General features: G+C 60.1%; 1 protein-coding gene and 1 long non-coding RNA gene across 2 annotated transcripts; both read right to left on the reverse strand.

Annotated features, from left to right (window-relative positions):
- Window positions 1–13,082: 13,082 nt before the first annotated feature.
- On the reverse strand, window positions 13,083–14,435 carry LOC126009511 (uncharacterized). Its single transcript, XR_007495902.1, has 3 exons — window positions 14,203–14,435; window positions 13,925–14,025; window positions 13,083–13,820 (listed from the first exon to the last, which is right to left on the reverse strand). It is a non-coding gene; the product is annotated as an uncharacterized LOC126009511 (long non-coding RNA).
- A 497-nt stretch (window positions 14,436–14,932) lies between these two features.
- Window positions 14,933–16,119, reverse strand: ARC (activity regulated cytoskeleton associated protein). The gene has a single exon (XM_049773911.1). The coding sequence runs from the start codon at window positions 16,117–16,119 to the stop codon at window positions 14,974–14,976; it is 1,146 nt and encodes a 381-aa protein (XP_049629868.1). The 3' UTR covers window positions 14,933–14,973.
- Window positions 16,120–24,921: the final 8,802 nt, after the last annotated feature.

Consider the following 24,921-nt stretch of genomic DNA (forward strand, 5'->3'; position numbering starts at 1 on the left):
CCCGGGATGTCCCCAACACTCAGGACAAGGGCAGCCCCAAGCCTGAACAGGGGCCGGAAGGCTTCGGTCACTCCCCTTTCGGATCCCTCTGCCGTGTTCCCAACACTCTGCTCCCATAGACCTTTGCCATTGTGCTGTCCCGATGGCCCTGTATCTGGAACAGGTGTGAGGGGAGCTGCAGAAGCCCCCCCCCCCACCTGCACCCCATTGCTTGGCCCATTTGCAGAGGCCCTGCACCACCTCAGTATGGCCACCAGGGGGCAGCCAGAGCCTCCTCATGACGCTGTCGCCGCTGAACCCGATAGGTGGGCAGATCTGGGGGGCCCAAAAGCGATAGAGGGAGCAGGGGAGAAGGGTGTCATCAGCATTGGGTGGACCCCGAGGTCACTGTGGTCACCCGCATCATAAGAACAAGGACAGTGAGGAGGGACATTGTCTGGTGTGAGTCCCCCACATCAGGCCAGAGCATCTCGCGGTGGTGGTGCGTTTCTGAGGGACACCGAGTCCCTGCCGGTGGAAACATGCCCAGGCGTGCAACGAGGCTCTCTCTGGGTATCTGAGGCAATGAAGATAGAGGCCAGTGTGGGTGACAGGTGGTCTTCCTGGACACAGGTAGGGATGGGGAAGAGGGCGGCCCTGTAGCTCCTCCCAGCACCAACGGGGCAGAAAACAGAAGGGCAGACTGATGAGTTGGGGGGTGACAGCAGTAGTGAAGTCAGGGCTGATGGGGTTAGAGGGTGACAGGGTTAGGGTGCGATGGGGGTCGAAATGTGACCAGGTCAGGTGTGACGGGATCAAAGGGTGATGGGTCACAGTGTGATGGGTCAAAGTGTGATGGGGTTAGTGTGTGATAGGTCACCCAGGTTAGCGAGACTGGATCAGTGCTGGAGGCAGCTGCAGGAGCACTGTAAGTGGAGTCTGAACTACAGCAGAAGCAGTAGCTCAGGGCCACCCTTCAGGGGCACCTGGCAAACTGTTGGCCCGGCCCCTCCTGTGTTGCATGAAATAATTAACGATGGGGCTGGATGGCAATGGATGGAGGCCTTTGTGCTTAGGCCCCAGCCACGTGGCTTCATCCCCCATCCAGCCGGCGAGTCCCAGGCCCAGGTGATCGGCGAAATTACTCACTCACATGCAGGCATTAGGAAGCATTATTTTTATTCATGCCCTGACCACCACAGGTGTGTGGCCTATCTCATAACCTTTCAAGCATTCGGCCATTCTTAGCCCTGCATCTTATAATTCAGTCATCTTTCTCCAAGCCCAGCAGGGCCAAAAGGCAAAAGCCCTAAATCCCCTGGCTTCCGGGTTTATCTACCTATTCCAAGACCCCTCCCAGGAATGGCCCGGGTCTTGCAGGTAAGGTCACACCTAGTATCCGGTTCCCAAGACCCCTCCCAGAAATGGGTGGGTCTTAGCTATCTATACCAAATCCAGGGTCTCACACCAACACTCCTGGCCTTATGGTTTGGCAATGAGGCCCATCAGATCTTTGTACCCACCTGGAGCCCACGGGTCCCAGCCTGTCCCACGTCACAGCCAACACCCCTGGATGGCCCTCCCGATGCAGGAGGATCCAGGGCTGGTCTCTGCTCCCCCCCGCCCATGCTCCCTACCCCCTATGCCCTGCCTTCATGGGCCCATATGCATTCAGGATAGTGGTCCTATTCTTTCAGTACCTCCCAGCCCCAGGCATCACAGACAGCTATGCTTCCTGCTCCAGGGCTTGTTCAGAACCTTCCATCAGCAGGGAGACCTGCAGGTCCCTGAGAGCTGGTCTATGTAACTTCCATAGTATTGGGGTGCTTGCTGGATGCATTGCGTTTCCTCCATCCCAGCTGTGAAGGACCCAGGCAGCCCTTCCTGATGGAGGCAATGTCCAAGGGCTTGGCTGACATCCCCCAAACCTCCCCCAGGACCTAGTCTTCAGGGTTCTCCAGAGGCTTCTGTCAGTCTACTCCAGCTTCTGGGGTCTCTGAGTGTGTGTAGATGGGGGAGTTCCCCCCTGCCCAGCCGTGCAGCTGGTAGGAGATGGGGGTGTTACCAGTCCCTCCAGGACCATGCCCGTGCCCAAGCCTGTTACCCACATGGGGCATTTTCTGAAATGCCCTTAAAGGACTCAGATCAGGCACAGTTAATGCAGAGGGAACCCTTCCAGGCTCCAGGAGGCTGTGCTTCCCTGGACCCCATGACCTCTGTCCACAGCTCGGTTCTCAAGGGTATTGGGCAAGGTGGGGCTAGGGATCCATCTCTGAGTCAGCTCCTCAGTGTTGGGGAGCGATGGGCTCCCCAAGTGTTTTTCAGGCCCTAAAAATAACCAGGAGGGGCGGGAGCCTCCAATGAGCCGGATGTACTAGTCTCGTTCCCCAATAAGGCAGAGCCGGAAGCGCCGTGTCAGCTGCTCAGAGCCTTCCTGTGCCAGGGCTGGCAGGAAATGCCACTGTACCCTGGGATTTGATGGCAGTTCTGTGGGTCCCGAAGCTCCTCAAGGGAAGTATGCAGGCTTGAGGGCTGCTCTTTAGCCTATTCCAGACCCTCTCCTCAAAAGCTACTGTGAGGAGTCTGGGTGGACATGGACATGGAGACCCCAGGGTGGACAGTCTGGGTGGATATGTGAGGACACTCCAGGGTGCAGGGGTCTGGGTGAAAGTGTGTGGGTTCACCCCAGACAAATTGGGACTGCTGGTGGTTCTTTTCCGTCCCCCCCAGCTTAGTGTCCCAGCCATGGGGGAAGCTGAGCTGTCCAGGGACATGGAGGCGGTGTTGCGGGGTTCAATATGGCTTTTGAGAACACCATATGGAGGTGCTCCATATGGAATACCACAGGAAGCTGTGGGGAGACAGAAGAGGGCTTAAGTGAGGGATCTGGGTAGCTGCACCCCATGATACTTCCCGATCCTCCCAGCCCTCTCAAGGCCTGGGGTCCCCTGATCCTCAGGGAGGACCACTAGTCGTTCTCGCAGCCCCCCAGAGGGAGAAAAAGGGCAGCCACTGTCACCAAGTGTGGGATGTGCCTACATACCAGGAGATGGTAGGACAAAAGGGGGGTTCCAGGAAAGATCCCTGACACCCCCCCCCCAGGTGAGCCCGTGCTGACAGGCAGGGGCATGGCTCCATTTGGGCCAAGCTGGTAGGCACTGCAGCTGGGCAAAGCTCCTGCAACCCTTTGGGGGCCACCCTGCCCTTGGCCCTGAACCCTAGAATGACAGACCTGAGTCTGCTCTAATGAGGGCTCTGGATGAAAGTGAGAGGGCTCCCCTGGGCCCCGACACATGTTCGGACCCCTCTTCTGACAGCAGGTGTCCCCAGAGCAGAACTGAGGTGTGCCTCGCCTCACCTACCACAGGTGTGTGAAGAGAAGGGTGCTTGGGCAGACAGGGAGGGCAGGAAGGTGGGGAACTGAGAATTCATTAGGCAGCTGTGTGTGTGTTTGGGGTATTTGCGGCAGTGCCAGGCACTATGTGCTCACTTGGGGGTGGCTACGTCAGTGCCCAGCAGTGGGGTGGCAGCATTTAGGGCTCAGACCCACCACTCAGGATGTCTCTGCAGTGACAGGCTGGCACTGAGACAGTGGTGGCGGCATGTAAGTGCCCAGGGGAGGCTCCCGACTCCCTATGGCTGGGCAAGGGGTAAAGGAGTTCCACAGGGCTGAAGTGGCCGAAGGCCTGGGCAGGCAGGGCAAGGTGGTAGTGCACTGGGATCTGTGCAGGGACAAGATAGTGGGAGTCAGGAGGGTCAGGAGGGCAGGGCAGGTGGTCCTCAGCACAGGAGCGTTAGTAGGGCAGGGTGGGCAGTGCCTGTCTGATGGCCAGCCTGTTGGTGGTGTCAGGTAGGCCATCAGCTCCATGCTGGGAGGTGGGCACAGGAGGCAGCTCCAGTTCCATCATCCCACTCGTAGTGCTCCCAGGGACCCAGGGGAATCCAAATCACAGGCCCCCAGACCCATCACCAGGTGTGGTCCCGCATTTCCCTGTCCCAACTGTCTCCTACTTCTTCAGGAGATGCTGGCCTTGCACACGGACAGCCTGGGTCCCATCTGATCTCCCACACTACTCTGGGTTCTCCTCAGCCCTGCCAAAAGCGAACCCCGAGCACAGCAGAATGTGGCCCTCATCAGCCAAATTCCCACCCTCAACAGCCCTGAGCCAGTGCTTTCTGGTTGCCACATGGCTGCAGACCTGACAAATGGCTGGCTCTGGACCCCACCGAGGTCTTCTCCACCCCCCATCCCCACCTGCCTATGCCCTGGTGGAAAGGAACACATGGATGAGGTTAGAGGGGACCCCAGGGCCACTCCAGACTGAAGCCCTGCTCTGCTTGAGCAGTGGAAGGTTTCAGAGCCCCGATGAAAGGAAAGGGGCCAGCTGTTGACCAGGCTGAGCCCAGAGACCTCTGGCCCTGAGACCAGTGCATGGGTGAGCAAAAGCTCCCTGGACCCCGCTAAAGAAGGGTCAGCTAGGCAGGTGAGGCAGACAGAGAAGGGCAGCAGCACTGTGGGTTTTTTTGTTTGGTTGGGTTTTTTGTTTGTTTGTTTTGGAGTCACACCTGGCAGTGCCCAGGGGCTATTCCTGGCTCTATGCTCAGAAATCACTTCTGGCAGGCTGTGGGGACCATATGGGATGCCAGGATTCAAACCACCATCCTTCTGCATGCAAGGCAAACCCCCTACCTCCATGCTATCTCTCTGGCCCCATATGGCACTGTTTTTAATGGACCCAATCGGGGCAGAACCCGTCGCATGACGCAGGGCTTAGTAGGTGGCCAAGTGCGACAGTTTGCAGAGGTCCTGAAGGAACTCAGGGGAAAAAAGGTGGCTCTTGGGGTCCTGGTCCCTCAGGGCTGTTGTGGAGAGGGGACACAGAGACAGGGGTTGGGCACAGGCTGGGGAACGGTGCTGCACAGGAGGCTGACATGAAGGCTTGGGTGGGTAGGTCCCCTGCCCGACTCGGGAGGCACGAGAGGTACATGATTCTAGGGTTTGGTCTCCTCGGGCTGGCCGGAGCATGCCTCACTGGTCCTGGGAGTCTTGGTGTCAGCCTTCTTCAAGCGGAAACAGAGGCCGGGGAAGGGCTGCTGCATCTGCATGGGGAAGGGAAGCGACAACCCGCTGCTTGGGGTGGCTGCACCACCAGTCCGGGGGCTGGCCTTGTCATACCCCGAGGGCTGTCTGGGGCGGCTGTCCTGTCCTCCTCAGGTTGTGATGGGACCTGGCCTGTCCTACCGGGGGAGGGCCCTACCCATGAATTCTGGGCCATCAGCTTGAGGCTCAGGCAGGGACTCTGCAGAAGCCGGTGGTACCTGCCTACGTTGCTCTCCACCTGGGAAGGGACCAGAGCCAGTGGCCAGACAGGCAGGCAGTGAGTGGCCGAACACTCTTTCCTTCCACTAGGGGGAGAGCTCTTTGCACTCGTCGCCAGTGAACCCCAGATGTGGCCTCAACTCCCCACAACTCCTGCCCACAGGCGGCTTTGGCGAGTTTGAGCAGGGACAGAGGGAGTGGCTCGTGGGGCCCTCTGGGAAAGCGACATACATCGCATCGAAGCAGGGCCACATTCAAGCCTGCTCCGCCAGGCTCCTTGACCAAGTGAGAGAGACCAGCTCGCAGCGGTGAGGAAATGGGCCTGAGGCCGAGGAGCTGCAGAGAGAACCCGAAAGGCCCAGAGAACCCCAGGCAGGCAGAGCCAAGGGGTGGCCCATACTGAAGCCCCACCCACAGACCCTAAATGAGGGGGAGCCAGAAGGGAACCTGCCCACAGGGCTCAAGGGCAGAGCCAGAGGGAAGCTCTATCTCCAAAGGTCCTAGGGTGGAGAGGAAAGCCCGCTCTTTGCCCTGGGGCGGTGTCAGAGAGGACCCCCTCAAGCCCCGTACTTAGCTATTCATGCACCCTTGGGCCGGACCCCATAGGTGCCACAGGTGCGGGCAGTAAGACTGGTTCCCCCTCCTCCGCTTAGGGGAGATTGTGCCATGAGCCTAGGCCCCAGCCTGTGATCTCGTCCTCTAGGAAGCCTGCCTTGCCCTGCCTGTGCCTAGATTCTGCTCTAACGTGCTACTCTGCACCCTGCCACACCACGTATTAGAAACCCCCCTGGGTTCTGGCTGGGTCCCCACTTCTTCAAGGTTCTGTCTCCCCACACCAGCAGGGATATAAGTCGGCCTTTGCCCTCCTGCAGGACAAAGGGGGAGAGAAACAACCTCGGGAGAAAGTTCTTCTGCCTCTAAGTCCCCAGCCGGAGTGCCTCAGGTGTTTCAAGGAACAAATGAACTCAGATCGGCTGAACGACTTTTAGTACTAGCGGGGGACAGAATATGTGGGCAAGGCTGCCTCTGACCTAGGACCTGGCTAGTGGAACCAAACTAGCCTGGGGACCCTTAGTCCTCGGACTAAGAAGCTTGAGGTGACCAGCGTGGCCCCCTTCACCAGAGGCTGTGCCAGCTGTGAAGTCTCCACTGCAAGCAGAGGAAGAGTTGCCTCCTCCCAGAATTCTGAGGCCTAGGCCTCCTCCCAGCTCTAGGGACACTGGTGTGCCAGTGGGAACCATGGTCCCCCCAGGGGACTCTGGGCTGGCCACCGTGAGCTCTGCTGACCCAAGGCCAGTATTACAAAGACCAGAGTTCCCTGGATGTGGGGTGCCTATGAGCCTTGCCCACACGGCTGCTGCACTCACCACACAGATCAAGATATCTCTCGGGGTGCCCAGGCCCTGGATCCAGGCCAGCCTGCTGAACAGCTCCTTCCAGAACTGCCACTTGAGCAGGTTGGCACAGCGCATGAATGTGAACTTGGTCTTTGGGGACAGGACAGAGAAATGGTCACTGTTGGATTACACCTTATTTTACACAAAACAAAGATCATTCCTGGTTTCTCTGTATCTGTTTGTTTACAATTTGGTTTCACCCAAAATAAAGATAGTCTTATTGTAAACCTGGGCGAGTTTATTGCCCTACCCAGGGGTGATCTCTGTACATAATAAAAATGGTAGTTCTGGGGGCCGGAGAGATAGCATGGAGGTAAGGCGTTTGCCTTGCATGTAGAAGGATGGTGGTTCGAATCCCAGCATCCCATAGGGTCCCCCGAGCCTGCTGGGGCGCGATTTCTGAGTGTAGAGCCAGGAGTAGCCCCTGAGCACTGCCGGGTGTGACCCAACACCCTCCCCCCCAAAAAAAAAAGATAGTTCTGGCAGGCAGGGAGCTCCATACTAGGTAGAAGACTGACAGACTACATGTGTTTCACCCTCAGCCTGGTCTGAATTGTTTCTTGTGTGACCCTGATTCAGATGCGTTCACCTGAGGTGATTTTACAGCAAAGGGGCGTGTGGGGAGAGAGGGAGATCAGGAGGGAGAGGGCAGGAGCGAATTGAATAAGAGAATGAGGGTGCGTGTGACAGTCTGAGAAAATGAGAAAGTGAGAGTGAGTGAGACTCAGAGAGTGGCTCCTATGCTGGAGGATCACAGAGTATCTATTCTGCAGCAGGAGCCTTTCTGAGCATGGACCCCAATTCCCCCATCTATTCCCATTCATTCCCAGCTGAAGTGGGCAGGCTTGTGGGAGGGACTCTGGAGAGAACAGATGAAACCCCAATACAAGGACAGAGAAAAAAGAGATGCGACCCTCAGAAGTGTGTTGGAAACCCAGGAGGCTTAAACGAGGGCTGAGGTGCAGGAGGGTAAGGCAAGGTGTGGGGGCAAGAGGTTCGGTGCATGAAGCCCCAGGCTCAGGGTCCTGTGAGTTTCCACCTGCTCCTTGGGCCCAGCTAGGAGGCCTAGAAGGAGCTGGGTTGGGTGCTGGGACCAGCCTGAGTTCAGACAGGGCCGACCTGGTGCCTCATCGGGGCTTTTCCATTGGCCACTGTGGGGCAGAGGACATGTCCACTGTTTAGGCCACAGCTGCCTAAACTCCACAAGGTTTGGGCTTACTAGGCCTACCTACCTGTCGGGACCATGAGCTGGACAAGACTGTTGGCAGGGACATTTCCCTGGGACTGTCCTTTCCCAGGATCCTGCCAGGGCTCAGCAGTTGGGGGGCATAGTCAGGCCAATTGCCACCCTTGGTCCCTGCCTCAGCCCTGAGAGGGGTGATGGGAAACCTTCAGAGAGGGTCTCTCTGGGTGAATATGTGTTGAATGACACTTTGTCAGAGATGTTCTTCGAGATGTTCTTCCGAGATATGCCTGAGGGAGTTCACAGAGTTTGGGTGCTGGGGACTGAGGAAGGTGAAGAGAGGAAGCCCTTGGAGGAACCTGAGCTAAGGGGTAGCACCTGAGGGTGGACTAAGGGGAGCTGAGGGGCGGGACAGGGCCTGAGCAGGTGCAAAAGACACTCAAGGGATCCTCACAGAGAGGTGGAGGGAAGGACATGGAAGAGGTGGGGAGAGAGGGGCTGGGGCAGTGGGGCGGTGAATGAACCAGGGGGCTTCATAGAAGGTGCGGGGTCTGAAAAGGGAAGTGGGCATGAGGCTGAGCATGGAGGCGGTGGAGCATGGAGGGTGTGGGACAGGGACTGGGGTGGGGTATGGAAGGGGCAGAGCATTGAAGGGCACGGTATGGAAGGGCACTAGGAGCAGAGCAAAAAGGGCAGAATGGGGGCTGGAGAGAGCATAGATAGGGCATTTAACTTGCATGCAGAAGGACAGTGGTTCGAATCCCAGAACTCCATATGGTCCCCTGAGCCTGCCAGGAGCAAATTCTGAGCATAGATCCAGGAGTAGCCCCTGAGTGCTGCCAGATGTGACCCAAAAACAAACAAACAAACAAACAAACAAAAAACAAAAAAGGGGGGGACAGAATGGGAGAGGCAGAGTATGAAAGGTGTGGGGCAGGGACAGAATAGGTACAGGCAAAGGGCGGGCACGTGGAGGCACAAGGGGGCAGGGCAGGCCAGAGCAGAGCAGGGTAAAGCAGGGAAGCTCAAAGCAAGGCAAGGCAGCAAAGTGGGTGTTTGGCATCCCCTACCAGCCAGAGGTGTGGCAGGACAGAGGCCTTGCCACAAGGAGGTTGGGAGGGACATTGGGGCAGGATGGAATGGGCTGTGCTCTTTGCCCACGTTTCTGTCCCCCTGCTGTGCCCAGGTCTGGACAGGGGCCAGTGGTAGGGCTATCGATCCTGGGAAGGACCTCACTACTATGTCCTGCCCACCCTGGCTCCTCCCTCCGGAATTTCCTTGCAGCCACCCAGAGCTGCCCAGAGAGAGGACTGGGGATGCTGGGGGTGGGGTGGGGGTGGGAGTGGGGTGGGTATGAGTGTCTAGGAACCCTCAGGACTGTAAGGTTAAGCAGAATTCTCCTTGAGATGACCGACCCCAGGACATGTCTGCTGGGAACTCAGCCTCAGACACACCTTCTCCCACCATGCCCTGTGCCTCAGTTTCCCTGCCTCATTTAATGGCTGCAATGAGGTCTGTCCCTGCCCCATCTGAGAGGAGAGGTCTATCCCCACCTCTGTCTGAGGGGCGAGGTCTGTCTCTACCTCTATCTGAGGTGGAAGCAGATCTGTCCTGGCAGAGAGGGAAGGTCCAACCTGCCCTCTCTGAAGTGTGAGGTGGTATCTTGCCTCTCTCTGAGGAGGGAGGAAATCCCTGTCCTGTCGGAGGGAGGATGCCCCATCCTGCACTCGGGGGGGGGGGGGGGGAGGGGGGAGGCAGAAGCCTATTCTGAGAGGTGAGGCACATCCCTGTCAGTTTGCTCCTGTCTGGTGGGGGAGGACATCCCCTCCACTGCCACCCACCTGCTTCAGAGGGATTGTGTGGTCAGGAGGGCCAGGGGCCGCCGCTCATCAGAATTCCAGGCACGCTGCTCCCAGAGGTCGGGCGGGACGCAGGCGCATGGCCACCAGCACTGCGGCACAGCACGGCCACTACCGCCCCCACAGTCCCTCCACCTGCGGTCAGGCCGTGGGTGGCGACGGGCCTGTCACCAGTCTGGAGCCCGGGCTGCCTCCGAGGAGCAAGAGTGCGAGGGGCAAGTGGAGGCCGGGGCTCGACCGGGTCACTTCAGTCAGCCACGGCAATGCCCCCATCAAGCTGGAGACCAAACCCGGCGTGTCAGGGAGGATCTAGGGAGGACAGTGAGCCCCCAGGCCTCGCCGGCAAGGGGAAAGTGCTCCCAGGTCCTGATCAACCTCAGGTCCATGGGGAGTCGGGGCAGCTCCGCAGGGGGATGGGAAAGGCCTGCTGGGCCAGCCACCCTGAGTGGCGATGCCCAGGATCTCGGCCCCACAGGAAAGGGGAGTCTGCCCTCCTGAGTACCAGCAGCAAACCATAAGACCCCTTGTCTCCATCTCTATGAGCACTAGGCAAACACACAGACTTAGATACACTGACACAGAAACACAGATGCACAGACAGACTCACAGACTCAAACACACAGACACTCAGACACAGAGATAAACTCACAGGCACAGACTGACAGATGTCCAGACACATTAGGTACCCCTGAACCACCAAAGTTCGTGCCCATAGCAACACCTGGAGGAGTAGGAGAGTCTGAGGAGAAGCAGGGAAATAGGGGCCCGAAAGGGATGGGTCCCCCTCATGCCCAGGATGAGCCTGCAGAGTGCCTGCATCTATCATAGAGGTGCCCTGGCTATAGTGTGAAGTGCTCTCGGTGGGGGAAGGAGCTGATCATGGTCTGGAGATCCTGTGCAGCCCCTTGGCGATGTGAAGAGGGAGAAGGAGCAGCTGACGGCCTTCCTGGAGGAGGTAGCTGTTACACTACGGATGGTGATGTGTGGAGAGAAGCTAAAGGGAAGGGAGGGATAGAGGCGGCTGTGGGGAGTAGGAAGTCAAGTGGGGGGACAGATAACCCCACCAGTTGGATTTGAGAGGTGGCAGGATAGTCCACCCCTGGTGCACTGGGGTCCTGAGGGTCTCCTGGTGGATCAGCTGAGTGGGCAGAAACCGGCACCCTCCTGGTGCAGAGGAACAGGTAGATGATCCAGAGAATGCTGTGTCTGAGCTGGTCATACCCTACTGCATCCGGGGCCCAGGAAAGCTGTGCCCAGTTCAGCCTAAGTGCCAGGCTGGGGTTAGTTGGGGAACATCTGCAGGATCTGAGCCCAGAGCAGTGCTTCTCTCTAGCCCCCACACCCCATATCATGGAAACCGAGACGGACTGACATTTCCCAGCAAAAACGCACCAGGCGCAGGGCAGACCTGAGACAAGATAATTACGGGATGACAGACTAAAAATAGCCCCGTCCACCATTCAGGCTTCTGGGAGGACTCGAGGCAGTGCAGTAAGGGGGCCTTGGGGCTCATCTCACCTGGGGGTCTGCATGGGCCTTGGGACACTGCTCAGGGACCTCAGGCCAGACCTAGGTCAGGGAGGGGTGGCAAGGGGTGTGGTTCATGGTCAGGGGTTCTCAGGCAGCTACTGTGTTTGATGGACAGTCTTTTGGGGGGCTGGTCCTGGCAGCTCAGGGCTGACTCCTGGATCTGTACTCAGGGATCACTCTTTGAGGAGCTCAGAGGACTCTGAGGGGTGCTGGGCATCGAACCTGGGTTGGCCACATGCAAGACCAGCAGCTAAGCCTTGTCCTGTCTCCTTGGCCCTGCTGAGAGTCTCTGCAGATCCCCAGTGTTGACGCAGGCCCTGGAGAGGCTCAGGCTGAAAGTCTAGCTTGCCTATATCCTCCTGGGCCACAGCTCTAGATGCCGAAGGGATGCAGGTGGGCTCTGGCACCCAGGGGATGGCAGATAAATTGTGTGGAAGGGATCATCTAGGAGGCTCAGCCCTGATCCCCCTTTCTCCCAGGCTACAGAAAATCAGGGCTCCATACTCTGGACCCCTCTGTGGCAATGTGGAGAGCTGGCTGGGACATGGGCTCTGTCCTGAGGCAGGATATCAGGGCTGCCTGTATCCTGCCCACTTCTGCTATGAATAGAATGGGGGCCCAGGCCAGCAGAGGTGCTCAGGAGCGTGTGGGCACTCAGGGCAGAACGGGGAGCTGTAGGTCCCAGCTGGTGGTCTGACAGTGCTGTAGATACCTTCTGGGGGTGTACAGGGGGTACAGGAGTAGCTGGTCTGCTCTGCTAGCCAGAGACCCTGGGTTCTGGCTAGCAGGGGCTCTGGGGGATTGAGGGGATTCAGCCCAACTGCAGGAAGGTCTGGTTGGCAGTACTGGGGACATATCTTAAGCTCAGGCAGAGCACTGCATGGTGGGGCACTGTGGTGAATATCCGGAGACAATCTCTTCTCCCCATTCTCACCAGCACTGCCTGCTGCCGGAAATCCTGGGAAGCAGAGCCAAGAGGCAGCTGTGTGGTGCCCACACTCCACCGGAGGTACCCGTTGCTCCACAGGGAGGGGTCCCCCCCCCAGCTCTCCTCTATGGCCCCTCCCAGAATCTACTGAACTCTCTGGGATGGGGGCAGCTCCCTGCATGGGGCTGGGGTGGGTTGGGGTGTCTGGAACCTGCAAGAATTGCTGGTGGCTTCCCATGCCATCCTCTAAGAGCACCCTGCAGCCTTCGGTTGAAGCCAGTGATCACCGAAGCCAGCTTCACTCTGAGCTCCATCTGGAGAGAGCTGGTGAGGCAGAGCTGGGGTTCAGCACCATGGTCAGCACAGGGGGGGGGGGGGAACAGTTCCCAGCTTGAGAGCCAGACTCAGAGCAGAACAACACCCCCCAGAATGAAGTCCCACTACCTACAGCTAGGAAACTGTGACCAGACCAGCCCCTATCGCTGCCCATCCTGTGTGAGTCCCTTGTCACTGACCATGGACAGTCCTGACCCCACCGGGAGCAGGGGGATCTTGAGAGGAGACAGGCAGAGAGGGTGGGCCAACCCAATAGTGGCCATCTCTCCCCTTCCCGGGTATCCAAACCCATGTGCTGGGCAGCAACGGCTCATCCCCGCTATGCAGATGAGGAGATAAAGACCCTGGTGCTGAGTCTGGGGTCCCCCATGCCAGGAAGTGGGTAGAAGTCCAAGGCATAAGGCTCCTTCACCCTGCCATGGCTCCTCTGCTTCAAGAATCCAGCCAGAGCCCTGACAGATGCCCCTAAGGTCTGAGCAGCCTCCCTAGCCCCCCACCCCTCAGCCCAACATCAGAGAGAGGCACACACAAGCTTCCAGAAGTTTACGCTTTTTTTATTAACAAAATATTCCAAAAGTGTCTGTCTTCTAGGAAGGCATTGGGAGTGGGGAGTAAACATTCAGTGCTTGATCAGAGGGCACCGTTTGGGGGTGGTGGCCATGCTGTTCGGAGACCCCCAACCCCCACGGCCCCCCATAGCCTGTACCAGCTAGGAGAATATGGGTTATGGCTTCATGTGAAATATAAATCTGGGGCTGTTAATGTGGGGGCTGGTGGGAGCATGGGCGGAGCGGCCATTGGTCAGCAGTAGGTAAGCTGCCCCAAAGCTGAGGGGCCTCCAGAGGGCAGGCAGAAAGGGGGCATCCCCGGCCAGGACCGGCCATAGGCTGGCTCTGGGGTATAGGGGTCGGCCAGGGGGCGCCCAGGCCTGGCAACTTCGGGGCTCCTGGAGGTCCTGAATGAGAGGCAGAGCAGAGATTTCTGGCCCCCCCCTGGGACTGAGGGGGTCACGATGGGCTCTGGCAGGGCAGGACGGGCCTTATGGCTGGGGGAGGGTGCAGAGCTGGAGGGAGACAAGGCATGACCCCAGCTCCAGCTCGGGGAGAGGCAGGCAGGCAGGCAGGCGGCCGGCGGGCGGGCAGCATCTTCAGCTGCGCCAGCTCTCACACCGGCTCGTCTTCATCTGTCTCTGCCGGGGGGGCCCCTTTGCACTCCTCTTGCTTCTTTATAGGCAGCAGCTTTTTTGGAGGGGCATACATTCAGCAGTGAACTCAGAGAGCCTGTGGACCTGGATGGAGAGAGGAAGACATGGGGTAAGTAAGGGGCAGGGCTGTGTGTGGAGGGACTGGACAGCAGGGGTCGGTGCTGGTTGGGGGGCAGCGGGTTCCTCACCTGTGCTGGTCTCTTGCTGCTCGGAGGAGCCGGAGGACTGGCCAGGTCTCTCAGCCTGTGGGGCTGTGAGTCACTTTCTGCAGGGATCTGACTCACTGACGCTGTGGGAGAGACGGTGACATCAGAACTGCTTCCCACCTGCCAGGATTCCCGGGGTCTCTCTCTCTCTCTCTCTCTCTCTCTCTCTCCAGTCCTCGCCACCCCCTGTCTTCGCCTCCCTGCTCCCACCCCCAGCTCTCCACCGCCCCCTGGAGGCGGCGACTGGCGATGAGGCTCACCTGAAGGGTCCCTGGGCAGGTGTGGCTGACCACCAGGTCCGAGTCTGGGCCTCCTCCTCCTCCTGCTCCTGATGCGGCGGCTGCTGCTGGCGGCTGCGTCTGTGCCAGGCTCTCCCAGGACAGGGAGCAGCACTGCCCCATGTTGGCCAGCTGCCCTGGCAGTGGCGGCGGCGGCGAGAATGCCAGCCGCTCAGCGACGACTGCGCGGGGTGGGCAGAGGCGGGAAGCAAGTTCTCCCCCAGGGCGTCATCTCCGATGCGGGTGGCCCCGGATCAGTGGGGCGGAGGTGCCCACTGGTTGGCGCTGCCCGGATCTTGTGTTTCTGGGTCCAGGCGCGGAGTAGAAGGAGGCAGCCTGGGGTTTGCTGCTGTGGCCTGAGAGAGGGTGAGGGGGCCAGCCCCAGAAGACAGACAGGGCTGGGATGCTGGACAGGGTCTGGAGGGCCGGAGGGAGGGCCGGGCCCATGTGAATGAGGTGAGTGCGTGTGCGAGGACCAGAGGGAGGGCCAGGCCCACATGAATGAGGTGAGTGCGTGTGCGAGGACCAGAGGGAGGGCCAGGCCCACATGAATGAGGTGAGTGCGTGTGCGAGGACCAGAGGGAGGGCCAGGCCCACATGAATGAGGTGAGTGCGTGTGCGAGGACCAGGCTAAGGGTGCTGAGGTGGAGGGACGGAGGTCCCCTGGCAGGGGGTCAGCCCCGCTGCAAAGTCCCACTTGGAAGAAAACAAGGCCGTGGCCAGGTGTGGCGGGCAGGCCGGCGCAGCTGCCCCTTACTCGGGCTGGGTCCGGTCACTGGCCACGGACTCGCTCGTGAGGGCGGGCGTGAGGGCGGCCTCGGCCTCGGCCTCGGCCTCCTCCTCGTCGTCGTCGGCGGGCTCGGGGCCCTGCTCCAGGCCGTCCTGCACCTCCTGGCCCCGCTGGATGAGCTGCTCCAGCGTCTTGGGCAGCGGGTGGCGCAGGAAGCGCTTGAGCTTGGGCTGCAGCGTGCCCACCACGTACTGGATGATCTCCTCCTCGTCGGCGTCCACGTAGAGCGTCTGGTACAGGTCCCGCTTGCGCCAGAGGAACTGGTCCAGGGGCTCGCCCTGCTTCTGCGGCAGGTCCAGCTCGCGCTGGATGGCCTCGCGGGACAGCGTGCCCTCGCTGTACTGCAGGAACTCCTTCTTGAAGTCCACCCAGTTCTTGACGGAGCCCTGCTTGAACTCCCACCACTTCTTGGCCGGCCCGTTCATGTGGTTCTGGATCTGCGAGAGCCAGTACTCCTCGGAGCCGCCCACCTGGCGCAGGTAGTCCTCCAGGTGGCTGAGGAACTCGCGGGGGTCCTCGAAGACCTGCGTGTCCACGCCGGGGCTGGCGGGCTCGTCGTCCTCGTCCCAGGGCGGGTAGTCCTGCGCCTGCAGCTGCCCCTGCGCCGGCGGCGAGGTGAGCGCGTAGGGGCTGACCGGGCAGTCGTAGGCGTCGGGGACCCCCAGGCCCGCGGGCACGGCGTGCTGGCGGGCCGGCTCGCCGCCCACCGGGTACTTGGCGCCCGCGGCCTCCAGCCGGTCGGCCCAGCGCTCCAGCCGGTAGAAGACCTCGCGCCACACGTGGATCTCGCGCTTGACCCAGCGCTCCAGGTGCGCCACGGTCTCCTGGCAGCGGCTCAGGCAGGCCTTGATGGACCTCTTCCAGCGCTGCGAGTCGCCCGCGGGCACGTAGCCGTCCAGGTTGCTCTCCAGCTTGCCCACCGAGCGGTGCAGCCCCTTGAGCTCGCGCTCCACCTGCCGGGACACCTCGGTCAGCAGGTGGCGGTGCGTGCGGCGGACGTGCTCCAGCATCTCGGCCCGGCACTTGCCGATCTGCAGGACCACGTTGGGCTTGGCGGCCGGGCCGGGGTAGGCGTGGAGGCCGCCGGCCGTCATGCGGTCCAGCTCCATGCTGCGGGCGGGCGGACGGACGGACGGACGGAAGGACGCGGGGACGGGGTCGAGGAGCTGGGCGACCGGCGGGCGGACGGACGGACGGACGGAAGGACGCGGGGACGGGGTCGAGGAGCTGGGCGACCGGCGGACGGACGGACGGACGGACGCGGGGACGGGATCGGGGAGCTGGGCGACCGGCGGCGCTCTGGAGGGCCGAGGGCCAAGGGCGGGCGGGCGGTCCGGCTCAGCGCTGGCTCCCGGCTCGGTTCCGATTCGGCTCGGCTCGGCTCGGCTCGCCCGGTGCTCGCCGCAAGAAGCGCTCGCCGCTCTGCGCCTCCGGAGCGCGCCGCGTCCCTTTTATGCGGCAGCAGCTGCCGTGGGCCGGGCCTGCCGGGCGCGCCGCCCATCGGGCCCCACCCCGGCCCCGCGCCGCCCCGCAGCCCGCGGTGACTCACGCGCGCCCCCCGCGCCGCCCCCCGCGGGACCAGAGGGACGGGCCAGCCCGGAGGGTGGGCGCGTGGGTACCTGCGCGCGGACCCGGGTCCAGAAGCAGGCGGGTCCCGCCTCTCCGCCCTCGGGGGTCTGCACTGGGCCGGCTTCCAAACGGGGGTGTCTTCGCATGATTTCACAGGTGTTCATGTCTGCATACACGCGTGCACATGCATGCGCTCCCAAGGGCCGGGTCTCACACCCTCCCAGGCCCAGAGGTGACCTCGCACCCTCTCCAAGCCCACCCTGTCAAGCCCTGCTCCCCCCTCTCCTTAGTGGCTGCTTCAGACCCCCCCCCCCCCACACACACACACACTGGATTTGTGATGGGGCTCACACTCTAGAAGTAGGCAAGGAAGAAGGAAGAGGCGAGACCCTCCTCAGTCTTTGGAATTATGTGGGGTGGGGGCCCTGAATTCAGACACCCCCCCCCACACACACACACTGGATTTGTGATGGGGCTCACACTCTAGAAGTAGGCAAGGAAGAAGGAAGAGGCGAGACCCTCCTCAGTCTTTGGAATTATGTGGGGTGGGGGCCCTGAATTCAGACCCCCCCACACACACACACACTGGATTTGTGATGGGGCTCACACTCTAGAAGTAGGCAAGGAAGGAGGAAGAGGTGAGACCCTCCTCAGTCTTTGGAATTATGTGGGGTGGGGGCCCTGAATTCAGACCCCCACACACACACACACTGGATTTGTGATGGGGCTCACAGTCTAGAATTAGGCAAGGAAGAAGGAACAGGCGAGACCCTCCTCAGTCTTTGGAATTATGTGGGGTGGGGGCCCTGAATTCCCCTCCCAGGAATTTTCCCAAGAGAAAACCCAGGAAGAAAGTTCCAGACTTAGGAGAGAGGGGGAGCAGAGGGAGCAGGGGGAGGAAGGAGGGGGGTGAGGGAGCAAGGGGAGGAAGGAGGAGCAGGGAGACTGGGAGGCCTGCATGGTGCTGACAGCGCTGCTCTGGCTCTCCGCAGGGCGCCTTATAAGGAATATGGGGCTCCGGAAGTAGAGAGTCCCCGGGAAGCTCCTCCTGCCTCCTGGCAACCGCCAGCAGAGCTGCAAGGTGGGGGGAAGGCCCAGGATGTCCTTGCCCTTGCGGAACAACTCAGGGAGGGGAGCCCTGCACCTAGGTGTTGTTTTACCAGGTAGCTGTGCCCGTGCCAAGGACAGCCAGTTCTCCATGACCATCTTGGCCCTACTCACAAACACAAGTGACCCCCACGCAGCGCCCCCAGATACTCATGCCCCCCACTCGGTGCCCAAAACACTCATGGCCCCACTCAGCCCCCTGATACACTCATGTCCTCGCTTAGCCACTTAATGTCCCCACTCAGCCCCTAGATGCACTCATGGTCTCCCACTCAGCCCCTGAAACATTCATGCCCCCCACTCAGTGCCCAAAACACTCATTCTCCCCACTCAGCCCCTGACATTCTCATCTCTCCACTCAGCTCCTCTAAACACTCATTCCTCCCACTCAGGCCCCTCGCACTCTCGTCCCCCCACTCAATTTTGAAACACTCATGTCCCTCTCGGGTCCCCCCGGTCCCCACGAGTTCACCCCAACCTCTCACTAGCTCTTCGCCTGCTCTCACCGTGCAGGCACAGAGCACCCACTCTGGACCCCTTCCCACCCGCGTCCCCTTGGACGACCCCCTTCCCGCCTTCTGGGGATCCCCCAGCCCGCCTGCCTTTGTTCTGACGGGGGGGGGGGCAGCATCTTTCTGTCACAAATCCCCAAACCACTCTGGCGTTTCTAATTCCAGGCGAGTGGGTGGGCAGGGGAGGGAGGGTGCAGGGAGGGAGCCAGGCAGAGAAGCTACTGGAACAGGGAATGCCAGCCCAGGCGGGTTTCCCAGGAGCAGGGGCTGCAGTGGTGGCCAGCACGGGTCCCTTCTTCCCACCCCACCAGGACAGGACCGCCTCTGAGAGGGGCAGCGGGAGGCCCGGGTGGAGGCACCATTACAGGGTGTCTGTCTCCTGTGGGCAAAGGTTCCAGCAGCCCTGCACACGGACCCGGGCTACTCAGGGGCAAGGCTCTTTTCGCCTCCTCAGAGGATACTGCCCAGTATGGGGTGGGCATAGCCCCCGCACAGCTCAGAGAGAAGCTGGGGGGGGGGGGGTAGGCGGGAGGCAGCATCGGCTTGGAACACTTAATCGCTGCCCAATTATCGCTGCAGAAGCCCCGGGTTTGGCAAACCCCCACACTGCACTGCGGCCAGCCTCTTTCTCCCGCCCCCACGGAGGTGGGGAGGTGGGGGGCTGGGGCAAGAGGGCTCCCTGGCCCTGCCAGAGGTGGCTGACTCCGACTGGGGTGCTGCTGGTCTGTGCTGGGAGGCCCTGAGAGCCAAGCTGCTTCTCTGTCCTTCAGGGAGGTTATAGGTGTGGGCAATTTTGAGCACATGTGGGGGCGGGGGTCCCCACTTCTGACTCTACCTGCTGCTCCAGGACCCTGAGATTCAGTTCCAAGGGGGTCTCCCCAACTCTGGTATCAGGGGCTCCGTGCTCCAACTCTAGGCCCCTCCTGGCTCCCACCCCAAAGCCTCCTGAGGCTCATCTCTTCCCCTCACGTGTTCATCGCGCCCTGGACCGTCCAGTGTCCTCTGAGACTTGCCTACAGCAGAGTCCCAGGCACGGCCTCTCAGCTGCCACTTCCAGAGCCACACGTGTGTTCGTGCAGGTGCACACAGCGAGGCCTCTCCACTCTGAGCCTGTCTTGCTGGGGGAAGGCAGTGGCCTCTCTCCGCTTGCCTAGCCATGCCCCGGCCTAGATGCTGGCCTGCTGGGAGGGCCCTCTGGGAAGGGGAGATGCCCTCTCAGTATCTGCCACCCCTTCTTCCCTGGCCAAGGCAGAGACGCCTTTGGCTTCCCAGGGGACCTTGGGAGACCTGGTCAGGACTCTCCAAGCAGGGCTGCCTCTGCATTGCCTGCCCTCAAGGTAGGTAGAACAGGTGGGTGTCCAGGGCGAACACACTAGAGAGAGTGAGGGGTTTGGCTGACACGAGGGTCTGGAAGGGCACGGGGACATGGTATACCTGCTGGCCCCCCACCCAGCCTCCTGCAGGCAGCCCCTGGAGTGAAAATGGGCAGAGCCCCTGGGAGAGGGCTGCTGGGACTGGATGAGCAAAGGGTGGCCATGACTGGACAGACAGAAGGTGGGAGGGACTGGACAGGCAGAGGACGGCTGGGGCAGAGCAGGCAGAGCCCCATGGACATGGACGATGGGGTGGGCCCAGAGGAGGGAGATGGGAGGGACAGTGGGATCCTCATGGGGACCCCCCCCCCAGTACATATGCTCAGCAGCTCCTGGGCCCTATGAGCGGCCAAAGGCTGGGCAGAGCTCAGGGCACCCCTGGAGTGCCCAGGGCGGAGACAAGATCTGGAGCCTTGAGCGCAGGCAGCACTGGGGTGGCTCAGCACCCCGGAACTGCAGGAACATGCTCTCTCCACTCACCCCCTTTCCTCTTCTCCAGGCTGGCGGGGGGTGGTGGTGGTGGTGGTGCTGTCCCTGGAACATGAGGCCTGTTCCAGGCCCCCCACGCCAGACCTCCTTCCTGCCGCCTGCCATAGCGCTGCCTCCAGCCCAGCCTCTCAAGAAGGTTTTGGGATTTTCCAGAGTTCCTAGTGCTCCAGGCATGGCTCCCCTTGTCTCTGACAGATCGGAGGGATGGAGGGACCTGCCAGGTTGCTGGCAGAGGGATGCTGGCTCAGAGTATGAGAGGGGGGCTGGTTCAGTCTGCGGGGTATTCCCCAGCTTAAGCCCACCACGCTCCCAAAGTATAGGACCCCCTTCCCCCAGCATCTCAGTTCCTGTTGTTCCAACAGCCCATTCCCAGGCACCGAGCAAGACCCCATAGGGAATTCATGTCACCTCGCACACAGGGCAGGGCTGTCCCTGCCCCTACCCCTCGGGGAGGAGAGGGATCACAGCATCACGGATGGGGCTCCCCGGGACAGGAGGAGCAAGATGTGCGTCTGGCACTGGCCTCGGACACATGCCCTGCATTAGCCGGTGGCTGAAGGGCTGAGTAGGCTGTGGCCTGGATGGCCTGCGGTGGGCCACGGCCTCACTGGTGCCTGGACAGGAGACTCGAACACGGGTGGGTCTAGGGCGCCCTATCTTCCCTAGCCCCTTTTCGCCTGCCAGGCACTGGCTCCAATGAGCACAAGCCTGGCCCCTGCACCCCCTGCTGTAGCCTCGGTTCAGCCCACGTGGCCCCTTGAGCACAGGCAGGAGCACTGATTCGTGAGCCCATACCCGGGCAGGAGCATTGACTTGTGAGCCCGCCCACGTGGGAGGACTGACTCGTGAATCCACACACAGATGAGAGCACTGACTTGCGAGTCCATCCCAAGCCTGAATATCTCCACGGTGCCCATGAACCCAACTGCTCCAGCTGCTCAATAACCTGGGGCCCTACCTCTGGGAAGGCTTCTTGCCCCCCACTTACTGTCAGGTTCTTCTTGGGGGGCCCTTCCAGATCCCCAGGGGCCAGCTCTGAGCGAGAGTACACGCGTGTGTGGTGTGCAGAGCACAGATGTGTGCATGCTCTCACAGTGTCAACCTATCCTTACTCACCCTACGCCAGCCCAAGTCTGCTAAGGGAGGGGTGCCCGACCCGGGTGCATCTCTGGGGTCAAGGCTGGGGACAGGGGGATCAGTGTCCTCAGGGTCTGGGGGGCCCCTGCAGTCCATCTCCATGTTGCCTGGGCAGGAGTAAGGACGCCTGGCAGCAGATGTGGGGGCTTCGAGAGGCGCCCCCAGCCATACCAAAGCTGTCCTTTCTGTGCCTGGGTTCACAGCCCAGCCTCCCCCCCAATCCCCGGATACTGGGGTACTGGGGCTTGCGGTGCCAGGGTGGAGGCGGCTGCTGTTGTTCTCCCTTCTTCTTCCATCCATCCGGCAGACGCTTCCGCGCCCATAAAAGGAGCCAAGGCACCGCGTGCTGAGAATAGCTGCCTGACGCTCTCGGAGCTCCCCACGCGCGTTCAGCCCCGGCCCAGCCCGCACCGGAAGCACCCACCGGGCTGGTGGGGCGGGCAGAGCTGTTCCACCTGACCCTGGAGGGGAGGGACAGACCAATTCATCCTGTCTGGATACAGGGGAAGGGAAAGGGAGGGGAAGGGGGGACAGGCCAGCTGAGCCATCTTCTTGGGGACCCGCTGGCCTGGCCTGCCTGCAGGGCTGAAGCTTTACAGCCTCTTGTCCTTCTGCATGCCCAGGGCCCCTGCCCCAGAGGGGTCTGCTTTGGCCAAGGGCTCAAGCAGCTGGTGCCCAGCCTGGGGACACGGGCCCTATGTGGTGAGGGGCATCGCGTTGGCTGCTGGACACTCGGGACTCCAGCCTTCCTCCTCACCAGCCCCCCACCCTCCCCTGGCCCCCCAACTTTTTTGCCATCCTCCCACAGCACAGATCCATCTGCCAGCTCACGGCATCTAGCGGGTGTGGGGGCTCCGTCTGCTGGCCCCGATGCTGACAGGCGCTACAGGCAGCCTTCACGGATACTTGCCCCCAGAACCGAGACCATGAAGGGGCAACCGCGGTGAGGTGCTTTTCACTCCTCTCAGGGCCTGCATCTGGAGTGCGGGGCAGGGCCTGGGCATAGGGGGACACCTAGACACAGGACTAGCATAGGCTCTGGTGGAGGGAGGACTTCTTGGTCCCCAAGGCCGCTACTTCTGAGGCCTTTCCCAAATGGTGAACCCCAGGATCCCTCACCTCTGAGGCCAGAGAGGTGGAACTAATGGGACCCTGCAGCTCCATTTCTATAGCAGGAGCTATAGAAATCCAAAGGTCCCCCACACCAGCAGCCAGGGCCACAAGACAAGGCTCAAGTTTGCAGGGACAGTGAATCCCCCAGGCCAGGCATCCACCCTGGCTTTGCAGGAAAATCAGGGGCTGCACTGAGCTCAGGCTCTGTTCCCCACTACCAGCTAAGGGACAGAAAGGGTTCATCTCTCACCTCACTCATCCAGTCCTGACCTCCACCCTCACCTCTCTCGTGCCATCCTTACCTTCATCAACTCACTCTTCACAACCTTCACCTCCTTTCACATCCTCACTTCCTCCCCATGATATTCTCCATCGTTGGCACTGACCTAGCCCTGAAAGCCAGATGGGTGGACAATGGGCCCACTAATATAGTCCTCTGTCCTGTCCTCTCCACTCTCCTCTCCTGCCTCTTCTCTTCTCTCTCCTTCTCTCTCCCTTTTTCTCTCCCTCTCTCTGTCTGTTTTCTCCTTTTCCCTCGATCCGGGGAGGGGGGTGGACATGGTGGCAGTGGGTATGTACCCACTGTCGGACTTCAGTTGTTTCCACTGAAGCTGTCCCCACAGTTGGAACAAACATGCCCTGTGGACGGAGGCAATGGCTGACCTAGGGTGTGCCCACTCGAGTCAGTGCTTGTGGCTGCCCAGTGTCACGTGGCATCTCGGTTGGTAGGTGTTTTGCTCTAAGGGGGGTGTGTGTCAGTGTGTGATGGGATCAGAAGGTGGCAGAGTGAAGGTGAAGGGGTCAGAGGGTGTTGGGTCAGAGAGTGATGAGGTCACAGTGTGGCAGGTCAGGAGGTTGGTGAGATGAGACAGGAGCAGTGTGGGGTGACTTTGCCTCCCCTTCCCCTGTGTCCTGGCCATGCCTCCCCCTCCCGCCCTGATATCCCTGTGCAGGGCTGTATGTCCCGTGCTCTGACACTTGGCCTGCCAGTCTTGGAACTCCCAGGAGGCCCCTTGGTGGGCAGGTGGGGTCAGAAGCACTGTGAGGATTGAGTGGGTGCTAGGTCTGCAGTGGGAAATGGGACAGCGACCAAAAGTGACAGAAAGTGACAGTGATGGTGGAGAGCAGGGCCAGGAGGGACTGGGAGCTCTGGACACTGAAGGACCAGGAGGGACCACCCGGACTGTGTTTCACACACATACCTGACCCCACACTCACCTGACCCCAACACCTGTCCAACCTGTCCCCCAACGCCCACCTATGCCTACACTCACCTGACCCCACACTCTCCCTCCACACTCACATGCCTCACCTGCCTCCCTCATCTGCCCAGGCCCCATCTCTCACCCCCCCCTGGGGCCCAGGGGACTGCTGAAGGATGTGGGTGTCACCCCACAGCATGTGCTCATGATTCTGGTTGAGATGCACAGAATGGAGTGGCTCAGAAATTCCCAGCATCACACAGCCTCGGCCTGAGGCAGAATCATTCAGAGATGCTGCACCTCTAGGCCAGTTCGAGGCTCCTGGCTTGCTGATGGTTCAAGGGGGCACCCATGGGACTCCTGAGTCAGTCCCACAGGCCTGGCACCCCATGAACAGCAGCGCTGGGACAATCCCCACGGCACCTGTGCCCTCACGGTGGTGGGCAGAGCGGTCATAGCAGGAGTGCACAGGACATTCCTGTGGCCATGCTCTGGCTCCTCACAGGGTTGGGGGGCTGGCATCCACTCGGGTTACTCGTCAAGCTACTCAGAGTCCCTCCTGTGGATGATATTGGGCCATGTAAATTACCCCACACACTGTATTTTAAACCCCAGTTGGACAGGTTTGAAACAGGGTTATGTTATGCATGAAATAATCCAAACCAGGCTGAGGGTGAAAAACACGTGGTCTCACCTCATATTGAACGTGAGCTGCCTGCCAGAACTGTCATTTTTATTGAGTACAGAGGGGATGGCCTCTTTACAGATAGTAAAGACAGTAAAGACAGATAGACTGGCTATCCTGAGCCAGTCCCACATGAAGGACAATCTCTGTTTGGGGGTAAAACCAAGTTGTAAATGAACAGATACAAACAACCAGGGATGATCTTCGTTTTGGGTAAAACAAGGTATAATCTAACAACTTCCCCTTTTGTGTTCAAAAAATTGAGAGGGTACATAAGTCGTGTTCTATTGTTCTCTGCAAGAGGTGGGAACCCCAGATCAGAACTTATAAAAGTGATTGTTATTTTGCAGAGGCATGGTAAAAGCTGGGGAAAGAAAAAGAAAAACATTTTTTAGCATCAAGTAAGGTGGTGAGGAAAATTTAAGCCAGTTACTATTGTATTTAGTTCCTAGTAGTCACTGGTAGTGAGGATAGACTTGGAAGTGAAAGCAGCATAGGTTAGATTGTGTATGCATAATTTTCAAAACAATCAGCATTTTCCATATCCTTGTCTTACACATATCACAAAACTTTTCATAGACTTCTCTGAACATAAATATTAGAACCTTTCTGATCTGCAGATACTTAATTTGAAAACAAATCTGGGAGGGTCACATTGGTGGCACTCAGAGGTTACTCCTGACTGCTCAGAAATAGTTCCTGGCAGGCTCAGGGGACCATATGG

This window comes from Suncus etruscus, chromosome 5, assembly GCF_024139225.1.
Source record: "Suncus etruscus isolate mSunEtr1 chromosome 5, mSunEtr1.pri.cur, whole genome shotgun sequence".
Classification (NCBI taxonomy): domain Eukaryota; kingdom Metazoa; phylum Chordata; class Mammalia; order Eulipotyphla; family Soricidae; genus Suncus; species Suncus etruscus.

Excerpts from the sequence above, each read along its gene's own strand:
- ARC (XM_049773911.1), bottom strand. The coding sequence starts at position 16,119 with ATGGAGCTGGACCGCATGACGGCCGGCGGCCTCCACGCCTACCCCGGC.